The sequence below is a fragment of the Orcinus orca genome, chromosome 6, assembly GCF_937001465.1.
Source record: "Orcinus orca chromosome 6, mOrcOrc1.1, whole genome shotgun sequence".
In the NCBI taxonomy this organism is placed as follows: domain Eukaryota; kingdom Metazoa; phylum Chordata; class Mammalia; order Artiodactyla; family Delphinidae; genus Orcinus; species Orcinus orca.
In genome coordinates, this window is record NC_064564.1 from 113624705 (window position 1) to 113636941 (window position 12237).

Genomic DNA, 12237 nt, shown 5'->3' on the forward strand with positions numbered 1-12237 from the left:
GGCAGATCCCACATGCCGCGGAGCAACTAAGCCTGTGCACCACAACTACTGAGCCTGTGCTCTAGGGCCCGTAAGCCACAACTACTGAGTCCCCGTGCCACAACTACTGAAGCCCACACGCCTAGAACCTGTGCTCCACAACCACAACAAGAGAAGCCACCATAATGAGAAGCCCGCGCATGGCAACAAAGAGTAGCCACTGCTCGCCGCAACTAGAGAAAGCCCGTGCACAGCAACGAAGATCCAACACAGCAATAAATAAATAAATTTATAACCAAAAAAAAAAAAAGAATCCGCCTGCCAGTCTGGGGGACACAGGTTCGAGCCCTGGTCCGGGAAGATCCCACATGCCACAGAGCAACTAAGCCCGTGCGCCACAACTACTGAACCTAAGCTCTAGAGACCGTGAGCCACAACTACTGAGCCCACATGCCACAACTACTGAAGCGCACATGCTCTAGGGCCCGCATGCCACAACTACGGAGCCCGAGTGCTGCAGCTACTGAAGCTCGCACACCTAGAGCCTGTGCTCCGCAACAAGAGAAGCCACCACAATGAGAAGCCCATGCACCGCAACAAAGAGTAGCCCCCACTCGCTGCAACTAGAGAAAGCCTGCACGCAACAACAAAGACCCACTGCAGCCAAAAATAAATAAATTAAAAAAAAAAAAAGAGCACTAGAAGCATTTTTGTTCTAATGAGGCAACTCTAAGTGGGCTCTTGGATTGGGGCTGATCATCAGAAAGACGAAGCCATATTGGAAGTTTGGAATTTTCTCCAGAGAGGGCAGAGGGGCTGGAAATGGAGTTGATAATTGAAGCCTCCATAAAAATCCCAATAGGACAGGGTTCAGAGAGCTTGCAGGTGGGTGAGCACATCCAGGTACCAGGAGCTTGACACACCCCAGCTCCACAGGGACAGAAGCACCTGTGCTCGGGAACCTCCCAGACCTCGCCCTACATGTCTCTTCAACAGGCTGTTCATCTGTATCCTTTATCGTATCCTTTAATAAACTGGTAACTGTAAGTAGGTGTTTCCCTGAGTCCTGTGAGCCACTCTAGCAAATTAATTGAACCGAGGAGGGGGTTGTGGGCACCTCAGATTTACAACCATAGGTCAGCAGCACAGGTGACAACCTCGACTTGTGATTGGTGTCTGGAGTGGGGTGGGGGGCAGACTTGTGAGACTGAGCCCTTAACCTGTGGGATCTGACGCCATCTCCAGGTAGACAGTGTCAGAATTGAATTAAATTGAGTTGACTTGTGGGACACCCAGCTGGTCTCACATAATTACTTAGTGTGGGAAAAAAACCCACATATCTGGTGTCAGAAGCGTTTTGAGTGTGATAATGGTGTGACAGTAAAGGAGAGACACAGGTGGAAGCCTGGGTCTTCCTTCACATCAGTTCTGTCATGTTCCCATTTTCCAGACGAAAAACTGGAGAGGTGAAGTCACTGGCCCAGGTTCATGGGGACGTCATGGAGATGTCCAGCCCGCTCCACCACCCGAGGCCTGATACCTTCCCTGGGGATCCCTGCCCCAGGCCCTGGGACCTCTGGGAGCTTCGGTCCTCAGAGCCCATCGCAGGTAGTCCTCCCACTTCACAGACAAAGAAACTGAGGCCCCATGGCAGCACAAGAGTAACAGAGCAGGGACGTGAGCCAATCTGGAGGGGTCCCCAGAGGAGGTCTCTCAGGTACCTTTCCCAGGGGGTTGTTGGGTGTGTTGAGGATAAGGGCTTTAGTGCGAGATGTGAACTTGCTGGCCAGCTCCGTGGGGTCCAGCTGCCAGTTGCTGCTGGAATCCAGTTCCCCATCCTGGTTGGGGCTCTGCAAGAGGAGGTGGGAGGGGGTGGCAATACTTACCCACATGACTTTCATCTCTAGAAAGTCAGCCTTCCTCCCCCCAGGTATCTCTCCCCACTGTCTCTCCTCTCGGGCTCTGGACACCCCTCTCCTCATCCTGGAGAAACTGCCCTCCTTCACTTCCTTCCTTCTTTCCCACCTCCCAGGGTTCAACCCAGCACACTCCTTGGACCCCTCTGCCCACCCACACCCCAACCAGCATCCTTACCAGCTTCAGGGACACAAACACAGGGCGACCCCCTGCCATCAATGTCATGGGCTCATAACAGTCAAAAAAGGGCTCGATGATGATGACCTGGTACAAGGATCAGATTGGCTGGGGTCGGCACCACCCTGACCCTTCACCCCCACCCAGCCCTGGCCTTGCCCACTCACCTCGTCTCCTTCGTCCACCAGGGCCTGGAAGGCTGTGAACAGGGCCCCATAGGCACCCACAGTCACCAGCACGTTCTTGAGCGGGTCTATGTCCTGTCCCAGCAACTTCCCGAAGAAACTGGCCAGGATCTTCGTCAGGGGTGGATAACCCTGCCGGGACAGCAGGGGTCAGCGGCCTGGTTCAGCCTGGGCCCACCCTCCCACTCAGATGCATCCAGGCAATTCTAGCATCTTCCAGCAGCAAGCCTTGGGGCAGAGTCAGTTCCTGTGGGGTGAGTTCTTTCATCTCCATCGCCAGCACATGCCATAAAGCCTGCTCTGTGCCAGGCCCAGCATCCAGGGCTGGGATCAGTGGGAAACCAGACAGAGTGTATGCCTTCGTGGAGCACAGTGCAACAGAGCCCTCAAAATAGCAGGAACTCCACACTTTAAACACCTCCCTCTAAGTTTAAGTAGTACTTTTGTGCCATCTAATCCTCTTGGCAGCCTTGCAAAAGAGGTATTATTTGATCCCCACCATTTGACTGGTAGAAAAACAGTGAGCCAGAGAAAGAAAATGACTTTCCCAAGGTCATGCCAGTTGAAGCGCAGGAATAGGACTTTATGTTGCAGCTTTGGAAGCACCCCACTTTGAGAGGAAGATTGGATCTGTATGCTTGTTTGTTGAGGACACTTATAAAACACTCCAGGCTGGGCTTCCCTGGTGGCACAGTGGTTGAGGGTCCGCCTGCCGATGCAGGGGACACGGGTTCATGCCCCGGTCCGGGAAGATCCCACATGCCGTGGAGTGGCTGGGCCCGTGAGCCATGGCTGTTGAGCCTGCGTGTCCGGAGCCTGTGCTTCGCAACGGGAGAGGCCACAACAGTGAGAGGCCCACATACCGCAAAAAAAAAAACCCAAACAAACAAACAAACAAAAAAAAACACTCCAGGCTAAGCCAAGGGACTGAAACCTAAGGTCTAGAACTTAATAATTCACTAAACCAGAATTGACTACATAAAAATGAAAAATTTCTGTACACCAAAATATCCCATGAGCAAAGTTAAAAGACAAAGAGAGGAACACTGCAACATAAGAGAAAGAAATAAGATATTTAATATGTAAAGAGCTCTTTCAAAGCAATAGGACAAAGATATACACCCAAATGAAAAAAACGAGGTCAGGCATGAAAGAAAAAGTCCTGAGGCCCAATATGTACATGAAAAGAATGAACATTCCTGCCAGCTCTGAGACCAGCCTGTTGGTGGGTATGTGAGTAAACCTTACTAGAGGGCAATCTGACAATATCCAGCACAGGCTGAAATGCTTACACCCTTTGATTCTCTAGTTTTACTTCTTGGGATATATCTGAGAGAAATATTCACATATGTGTACAAAGGGATACACAAAGAGATATTCACTGTGGCATTGCTTAATAGTGAGATAACCAAACCAGATCATCAGTGTAGGGCTGGGTAAATAGATTATGGCACATCTAGGCAATCGGATACTATGCAGCCATCAAAAAGAATGAGGCTAATGGAGTACATATACACAATGGAATACTACTCAGCTATGAAAAAGAATGAAATAATGCCATTTGCAGCAACATGGATGCAACTAGAGGTTATCATACTAAGTGAAGTAAGTCACAAAGAGAAAGACAAACACCATATGATATCACTTATATGTGGAATATAAAATATGACACAAATGAACCTATCTATGAAACAGAAACAGAATCAGGGACATAGAGAACAGACTGGTGGTTGCCAAGGGGGAGGGGGATGGGAGGGGGTTGGATGGGGAGTTTGGGATTAGCAGATGCAAACTGGTATATATAGAATGGATAGACAACAAGGTCCTACTATATAGCACAGGGAACTATATTCAATATCCTATGATAAACCATAATGGAAAAGAATATGAAAAAGAATGTATGCCTGAGTCACTTTGTTGTACAGCAGTAATTAACACAACATTGTAATTCAACTATACTTCAATAAAAAATAAATTTAAAAAAAAGAATGAGGCTGTTTTGACATGGAAAGATGCCTATGTCATACTATTTAGTGAAATAAGTTATAGAACATTACTAGGGTATGAGTCCATTTGTGTTAAGAAACACAAATCTCACGTGTGGGCATGTGAATGTGTGTGTGTTTATACAAGCATTTTTAAAAGTTAAAAGTTCAGGGGGCTTCCCTGGTGGTGCAGTGGTTGAGAGTCCGCCTACCAATGCAGGGGACACGGGTTTGGGCCCTGGTCTGGGAGGATCCCACATGCCGTGGAGCACCTGGGCTCGTGCACCACAACTACTGAACCTGTGCTCTAGAACCTGTGATCCACAACTGCTGAGCTTGCGTGCCACTACTACTGAAGCCCGCATGCCTAGAGCCCGTGCTCCGCAACAAGAGAGGCCGCCACAGTGAGAAGCCCGCACATGGCAACGAGGAGTGGCCCCTGCTTGCAGCAACTAGAGAGGGCCCAGGTGCAGCAATGAAGACCCAACGCAGCCAAAAATAAAAATAAATTTATAAAAGTTCAAAAGTCTAAACACTCAGCAAAGTAGCAAACCATTAGCAGTGGTTATCTCTGGGTGGTGGCACTGGAGGGAACTTTCCCCCAGGGCGATGAGATGCACATCAAAGTTTAAGAAACTACTCCAAGGCGGCAAATATTTACTCTGTGGTTCTTCACAGAAAGACTTCGGATTTAGAGTCAAAACAATCAGCAGCTTGTCTTTCAGGGTTAAGCTTAGGTGTCACCTCCTTCAGAAAGCCCTCCCTGATCTCCCAGGTCTCATTCCCTCCTTCTTGCTCCCAAGTACCCCATTCTCCTCCATCACAGCATATCAACTACCTTTGTCTTCTGCTATTGTTTTGGGTTTTGGTCTGCTTTTCCCACTAGACCATGAGCTCCTGGCTCACGCTTTTTTACCTGTCTTTCCCCCAGACCATGAACTGTTCCAGGGACTGGAACAAAGGAGACAGTCAGTGAACACTGAACCATGGCCAGACTGAATTCCCGGGGCTCTGCCCCATGAACCCTGACACTCAGATGGGCCTGCTGCCCAAAAAGATCTGCTCTGTCCTCCCCCGGGACCTCCTCAGAGGTCCATGTCCAGGGACCCCTCCAGAGGGGCTGGTAGACTCACAAATGCCTTCGTGTACTGGTTGAGCATGAAGTCCCCACTGACGGCGTGCTGAAAGGCTTCCACGGCGAAGTCTGGGGGTGCGAAGTCTGGGAAGCCTTGGCCCAAGTTCACGACATCAGCCTCACTGGCCAGTTTGACAAACTCCACCCTGGGCAACAAATAGAGAGTGGGTACCAGCCCAACCCTCCACCCCGACCTGGACTTCCGCTTGCTTCCAGGGCAGGGTGAGCAAGGCGTTGGGTTCCTTCTAGAAAAACTGCATAATCAGCATCCACCCTGGTCCGGAGATCTGTTCGTGGTCATAACTGGTTCCATGCTGATCACATGTCTTAGCCCAGGGGCTTTCCAACTTTCCACCACGATCCATAGTAAGAAATCACTTTTACATCCCAAGCTCTGTAGAGCACAAACATGGACTCAACTTTCTCCTTCCAGTGTGATCCACTGCAGTATTTCCCATCCTATTCTACTCTAGTCAGTAGAAATACTTGTTGAGCGCCCCGAAATGGATTTCATAACCCGTTCATGTGTCTCTCAGCACCACACTTTGAAATGCTTGCTCACATCATCTCTGATAGTCTATGAGGCATGTTCTGCTCCTTGATCACAGGGGGGACGGAGAAGCTGGGGTTCGGGCGACTTGCCCAACGTCTCCCAGTTAGCACTGCCAGCCTTTGGTGTCTGAAGCACCAGTTCTGCGCTTGACGATTACCCTGGACAGACTGGGGCCTGCCATCTGCCGTCTCTGGCCCCTGACCACCTTTCTTCTGGCCCTGCCTAATGGCTACCTGTTCAGGGAAACTGGAAGAGAGGCTGAGAGGCTGAAGAGGCTAGTATGCGGTTCCAGGTTGGTTGGGGGCAGAGGGGTCAGGCTGGGTGGAGTTGAATTTGCATAACAATAAATATCATTATGTCTAAAATTGGTCATTTTCTCTCCAGAGCGCCACAGTGTCTCTGAAGACAGAGTTGCTGAAGCTCAGAGAGGCCAGTGACCCGCCCAGAGTCACACAGCCGCTAAGGCAGAGCTGAGATGCAAAATCAGGTGGTGGATGTTCCATGGTGGCTGGGACAGGGGAGCCAGGCTCCAATACCCTATGGAGACCAGCTGCCCTGTGGGTTGGGCCTCTAGGGTCCTGATCCTCAGGCCACCACCCTGGGGTCAGCAGGAACCTGGGACCTTTCATGGCTCTCATCCCTCCTGGCACTCCTCTGCTGTCCCGTGCATTCCTCCCAGGCCAGCTCCTGCTCTGCCCTGCCTTCGCATGAGACTTAGCCTCTCCTGGCCTCAGTCCTTCCTTCTGTACAATGGGTGTGACGGGTTCAAGAGTCTGCTGGGTCTGTGAGTCGGGAAAGATTCTTCCTGTCTCTCCCAGCCAGTCATTTCCTCCTTCGGAGTTAGACTTTACCTTATGTGAAAAATGGGCCACAAGCCTGCCCACCTGCCTCACAGAGAGGACAGAGTGTGGCAGCCTGGGGAACAGGACCCTGGAGGCCCAACCTAGAGGGCAACCGGACCCTATAGGGCCTTTGGGCCTGGCTCCCCCATCCCAAACACCATGGAGCATCAGAGGAGAAGATGGAGGTGGAAGATTTTTGCAAAACACAAAGCGTTGTACAGCAGGGGAGTCTGAAAGAAAAAATGGTTCTCTTTTTGGTAAAAACAACAGCCAATGATTTTTTTTTTTTTTTTTTTAACGTATAGAGGTGGCTCAATGCCCTTGGCCAAAGGTAGAGCGGGCCAGGAGCAGGGGTTGGGGGGAAGCGGGAAGGTCATTAAATCTTTCTCACACACCTTCCAGTGCATCCACTGAATCACGGGTGACAAGGGGCACACATGCCTCTCATATTTAGAACAGGTCAAAAAAGAAACGATGTCAACCTCTGTAAGCGCTGGTGAGGAGCTGCCCGTGTCTTACCTTCTTATATTCCTTAGCTTAGCTTGTTCTGTACTAAGTGTGAAATGAAAGAATCCCTGGAAAGCCCTCAGCCTGGTGCCTGGGTAATGCCTGGGTAATGGCCATCGCTCACATAGTATGTCACCTCATCCTCCCAGGCCCTTCAAGGGAAAGGGAATTACCTCCATTTCCCAGATGGGAAACTGAGGCTCAGAGCAGGCGAGTCACCGGCCCCAAATGCCACAGCCAAGCAGGGCGAGGCTGAGATCCGAACCTAAGCTGGCTGCTGGGGTTCTCACCTCTCAGGAGCTGTGGCTACAAATCTTCCCCCGTCCGAGTGCGCGGCCGTCCTGGGTACTACTGAGTTACTGCCAATCCAGAGACCGCCAGCCCTGCCCTGCCCTTGAGCCCAGGGGACCCCCACACCCCTCCCCAGCCCCGCCCAGCTCACCATGGGTTGTGGTCGATCCCATTCAGCCTTCGAGCCTGCAGCTGTTTGGTCATGACGAGCTGAAGACAGAACAAACAGAGGGTCAGTGGTGGAGGCCCAGCAGCCTGGGCCTGCCCGGGAGGCAGCTTCTCTGGGGCCACAGCCTTGGTGTCCACTCCTCCAGGCGGGAGGCGGAGAGCAGGGCTCCCAGACAAGACAGGGGGGCGGGGTCTCCCACCACCCAGCTCAGCTCCTCCCACTCCAGCAGCCTGGACTCGCCCACCTGCCAGCCCAGGGTCCACGTGTCCTGGCACACAGCCTGGATTCCATCAAGCTAAAGTTTGACCCAGGAGGGGCTGGGGCCGAGGAGGAGGGGCAGGAGGAAGGGGGAGAGCAGAGCACGGGAAGGATCGTGGTGACAGTGACTACAGCAGCTTCTCGCTAAGCTCTTCCTTTGACTTCTCAGGACCACCTGGCTGGTCCCGTTTTACAGATAAGAAGATGGAGGAGGGAGAGCGGGGAGAGGGATGTGTTCAAGGTCATACAACAGATACACTCAGACTCAGGGCTGTTTGAGACGAGGCCACGTTCTGACTCAGGCAAAGAGGACACTTGCTCGGTCCTAGGGGGCTCAGGGGACCTCCCCTCCCCTTCCCTATGTTCCTTCCAGGCCAGCTTCCCCCTCACCCGCAGGTGTGCAGACACTGGCCAGGCCTGAGAACCACCAAACTCAGGTCCTAAGCCCGCCTTGGCTGGGTGACATTGCACAGGTGCTTTAGCTCCCCTGGCCTCAGTCTCTCCATCAGTATAATAGGGGCATAGGCTCTGTGGTCCCTCCCAGCCTCCTGGTCCTGTGGCTTGGAGTCTCAGATGGCCGGCAGGTGGTGGGGCCACAGCTGTATCTAACAGTGAGCCCCCACTGTTCCTCATAGGCTTAGTCCCCACAGCACGTCTATCAGAGGGACCAGGATAATCCCCATGTAAAGATGAGGACACTGAAGCTCAAAGAGATTCAGGGACTTCCCCAAGGTTGGAGGAGGAGCTGGACAGGACCCTGGTCAGGGTGGTGGCAACAGCAGCGCTCCTAGTGTCTGGCCCCTGCCCTGGATAAGGGCATGGGGACCGTCTGTATACAGGCCAGGCTTTTCCATCACCTGGGAGTCTTGCTGATGGGAATGATTTGCAGAGAGCCCAGCATGGGGCTGACACCTAGTAGGTGCTTTGCTAACATTGGCAGCCCTGTCCCTGACACCTCTCACCAGGCCTGGCACTCAGAACATGTCAAAATAGTTAAAAATGAGAGCGTGATCCCTGCCAGGGAAAATCATGTTATCACCCAAATGTTAGTCAGCAGTGATTATCTTTAGTTGGTTAGTTGACAGATATTTTTCTTCTCTTCCTTATAATTTTCGTATTTTCCAAATTTTCTAAAATAAAGGTTTTATTTTTATGATTAAAAAATGTGGGAGAAAATTACATTTTAGAGGAATGTTTGTAAATATGATATACCAATATCAATAAAACAGGCTACAAAATAGCATGTACGGGATGATTATATTTTTTAAAATATACCCTAATATATATTTGTATGTATATATATATTTTTATGACCATATGTGAATAGAAAAAAATTTAGAAGGAAACATACCAAATGTTAAGAAAGGTTCTCTCTGAGTGGTGGAATTACAGGTGATTTAATCCTAAGTGCGCTCTTCTCTGTTTCTAAGCTTCTTGTATGGAGAGCATACCATGTTTGACTGACTCTGATATGCGTATTGTTTGCACATTGCACTTTCAGATGTGTCTTAGAATCTATAGCACGAGTTTAACTGGCAATTTCCCCACTTACTAGTCCATAAAATAACAGTGCATCTTAATATTGATGGCATTATAGGTTCAATGATATAAGGAATTACGTTTGAATCGGGTACGCATCATACTTAAAAAAATAAAGTGACGATGAGTCGGGGCAGTGGGGGTAGGTGGGTAGAGGTTGGAGTGAGGGAGTTTGCGGAGGGCTGGGGTGGGCGAAGGAGTAGAGGGGTGGAGGGGCACAGAGAGAGAGCAAAGGGGGTGGATGGAGTTGAATGAGTTCAGGAAGAAGATAAAAAAGGGGGGACTCTAGAACCTTGGGGTGCTCAATGGAGTGACCTTTGAGTATGTCACACACTACTTGGATAAGTGAGGAACCAGTGCCTGTTCTTGAGCTTATGCATAATGTATTTATTCAGCCAACATTTATGAAGCACCTACTGTGTACCAAACACTGGGCTGGGCACACGGGGTGACGGGGAGGCAGCAGCTCCAAGGAGACCATTCAGATGCATAGCTACAAGTTCTAGATTAGAAGCAAGGGCAAGGGAGAGGCCCACATCCAGGCTGCAGTCAGAGAAGGCCTCCTGAAAGAGGAGGCTCATGCACAGCTTTGAAGCCGGAACCAAGCCAGATCCCAGGACCCCTGGGGCACGCAAGCAGCAGAGCACGAGGGGCTAGAGCACTTACAGTCTGATGCAAACACCGGGCGAGCGAAGCTCCAGACTTCTTTCCCCGGAAGGGCCCCACCAGGTGCAAATAGATGGCCGCCGCATTCCTGAACATGCCTCCCAGAGCCATGGGGCACTGACGACGTCTCCTCCAAGGGCAGAGGAGAAGAGAGGAGAATGCCCTGGCCAGAAAATGGCTCTGAGCTCAGGATTTGGGTGCCCCCCCCCCCACAGCTCTAATAACAACAACAACAGTAAGTGCTAATATTTATTGAGTAGTCCCTGTGTGCCAGGCATGGCAGCAAGTGCTTTGTTGCATGGCTATCCTTCAGTCCTTGAAACCCTGGGACCCCTTCCCCCCCAGCAACCAGAGTGACCCTTTCAAAATGTAAATCACCTCTAATTAAAAAAAGATCCAGGGACTTCCCTGGTGGCACACTGGTTAAGAATCCACCTGCCAATGCAGGGGACACGGGTTTGAGCCCTGGTCCGGGAAGATCCCGTGTGCCGCTGCAATGAGAAGCCCGCACACTGCCATGAAGAGTAGCCTCTGCTCGCCGCAACTAGAGAAAGCCCGCGTGCAGCAATGAAGACCCAACACAGCCAAATAAAAAAGATCCAGGGACTTCCCTGGTGGTCCAGTGGTTGAGACTCTGCGCTCCCAATACAGAGTGTAAGAGTTTGATCCCTGGTTGGGGAACTAAGATGCTGCATACCACGTGGCAGCCAAAAAAAAAAAAAAAAAAAATCCAATTGAAGATTATGGATGGCCCCTAACATTGCAGACAGAGTCAACCTTACACGTTCTGACTCTGGAAACACACATATCACCTGCAAATTATTGCTGTGCTAAAACCAAATCTAAAGCAGATCATGCCTCTGGATTACTAAGATACAAGGGACAGAAGAAAATGTTAAATTACACCGGAGATGCAATTAACAAATTCAGACTGATGGAAACTCTACAGAACAAATGACCCTGTTTCTTCAACAAATAAAATGCAAGAGGAAAAAAAAGCCTGGGGCTTCCCTGGTGGCACAGTGGTTAAGAATCCACCTGCCAATGCAGGGGACACGGGTTTGATCCTTGGTCTGGGAAGATCCCATATGCTGTGGAGCAATTAAGCCCATGCAGCGCAACTACTGAGCCTGCACTCTAGAGCCTGCGGGCCACAACTATTGAGCCCGAGTGCCACAACTACTGAAGCCCGTGCACCTAGAGCCCGTGCTCTGCAACAAGAGAAGCCACTGCAAGGAGAAACCCATGCACTGCAACAAAGAGTAGCCCCTGCTCACCACAACTAGAGAAAGCCCCTGCGCAGCAACAAAGACATAACGCAGCCAAAAAAAAAAAAAGCCTGGAGCGTTATAGATTAAAAGAAACTCAACAGACATAAATAAAAAAGTGAATGCCTTGGGGCTTCCCAGGTGGCGCAGTGGTTGAGCGTCCGCCTGCCGATGCAGGGGACACAGGTTCGTGCCCTAGTCCGGGAAGATCCCACATGTCACGGAGCGGCTGGGCCCATGAGCCACGGCCACTGAGCCTGCGCGTCCAGAGCCTGTGCTCCGCAATGGGAGAAGCCACAACAGTGAGAGGCCCGCGTACCGCAAAAAAAAAAAAAAAAAAATTAGACATTTTTGTGTCTCAAAGGATACCGTTAAGAAAGTGAAAAGAAAACCCACAGTATGGGAGAAAATATCTGCAAATCATAAATCTGAATCTCTCCAGAGATATAAATGGCTAGTAAGCACATGAAAAGATGTTCAACATCATTAGTCATTAGGTAAATGCCACATTAAGATACCACTTCATATCCACTAGAATGGCTATAACAAATAAGACAGATAATGACAAGTGTTTCGAGGATGGTGAGAAATTGGAACCCTTGTATATTGCTTCTGGGAATGTAAAATGGTGCAGCTGCTGTGGAAAACCATCTAGAAGTTCCTCAAAATGTTAAACATAGAGTTACTATATGATCCAGCAATTCTGTTCCTAGGTATACACCCAAGAGAAATGAAAAAAAATATGTCCACATAAAATCCTGTACAT

At 50.2% G+C, this 12237-nt stretch overlaps 1 protein-coding gene across 3 annotated transcripts in view; it reads right to left on the reverse strand.

Moving 5' to 3' along the window:
- Positions 1-12237, reverse strand: part of KYAT1 (kynurenine aminotransferase 1) — a 33380-nt gene that overhangs the window by 3137 nt on the left and 18006 nt on the right. The window contains exons 2-7 of one of the 3 annotated variants that reach the window (XM_033427028.2): positions 10204-10333; positions 7723-7781; positions 5377-5524; positions 2241-2390; positions 2074-2160; positions 1701-1829 (exon numbers count right to left, since the gene is read on the reverse strand). In XM_033427028.2, the coding sequence (XP_033282919.1) occupies positions 1701-1829; positions 2074-2160; positions 2241-2390; positions 5377-5524; positions 7723-7781; positions 10204-10314 (684 nt within the window). In that variant the 5' untranslated portion in view covers positions 10315-10333. Of the gene's footprint in view, positions 1-1700; positions 1830-2073; positions 2161-2240; positions 2391-5376; positions 5525-7722; positions 7782-10203; positions 10367-12237 lie in introns of all 3 variants that reach the window. The other 2 variants (XM_033427027.2, XM_012532827.3) reach the window with 2 other exon arrangements.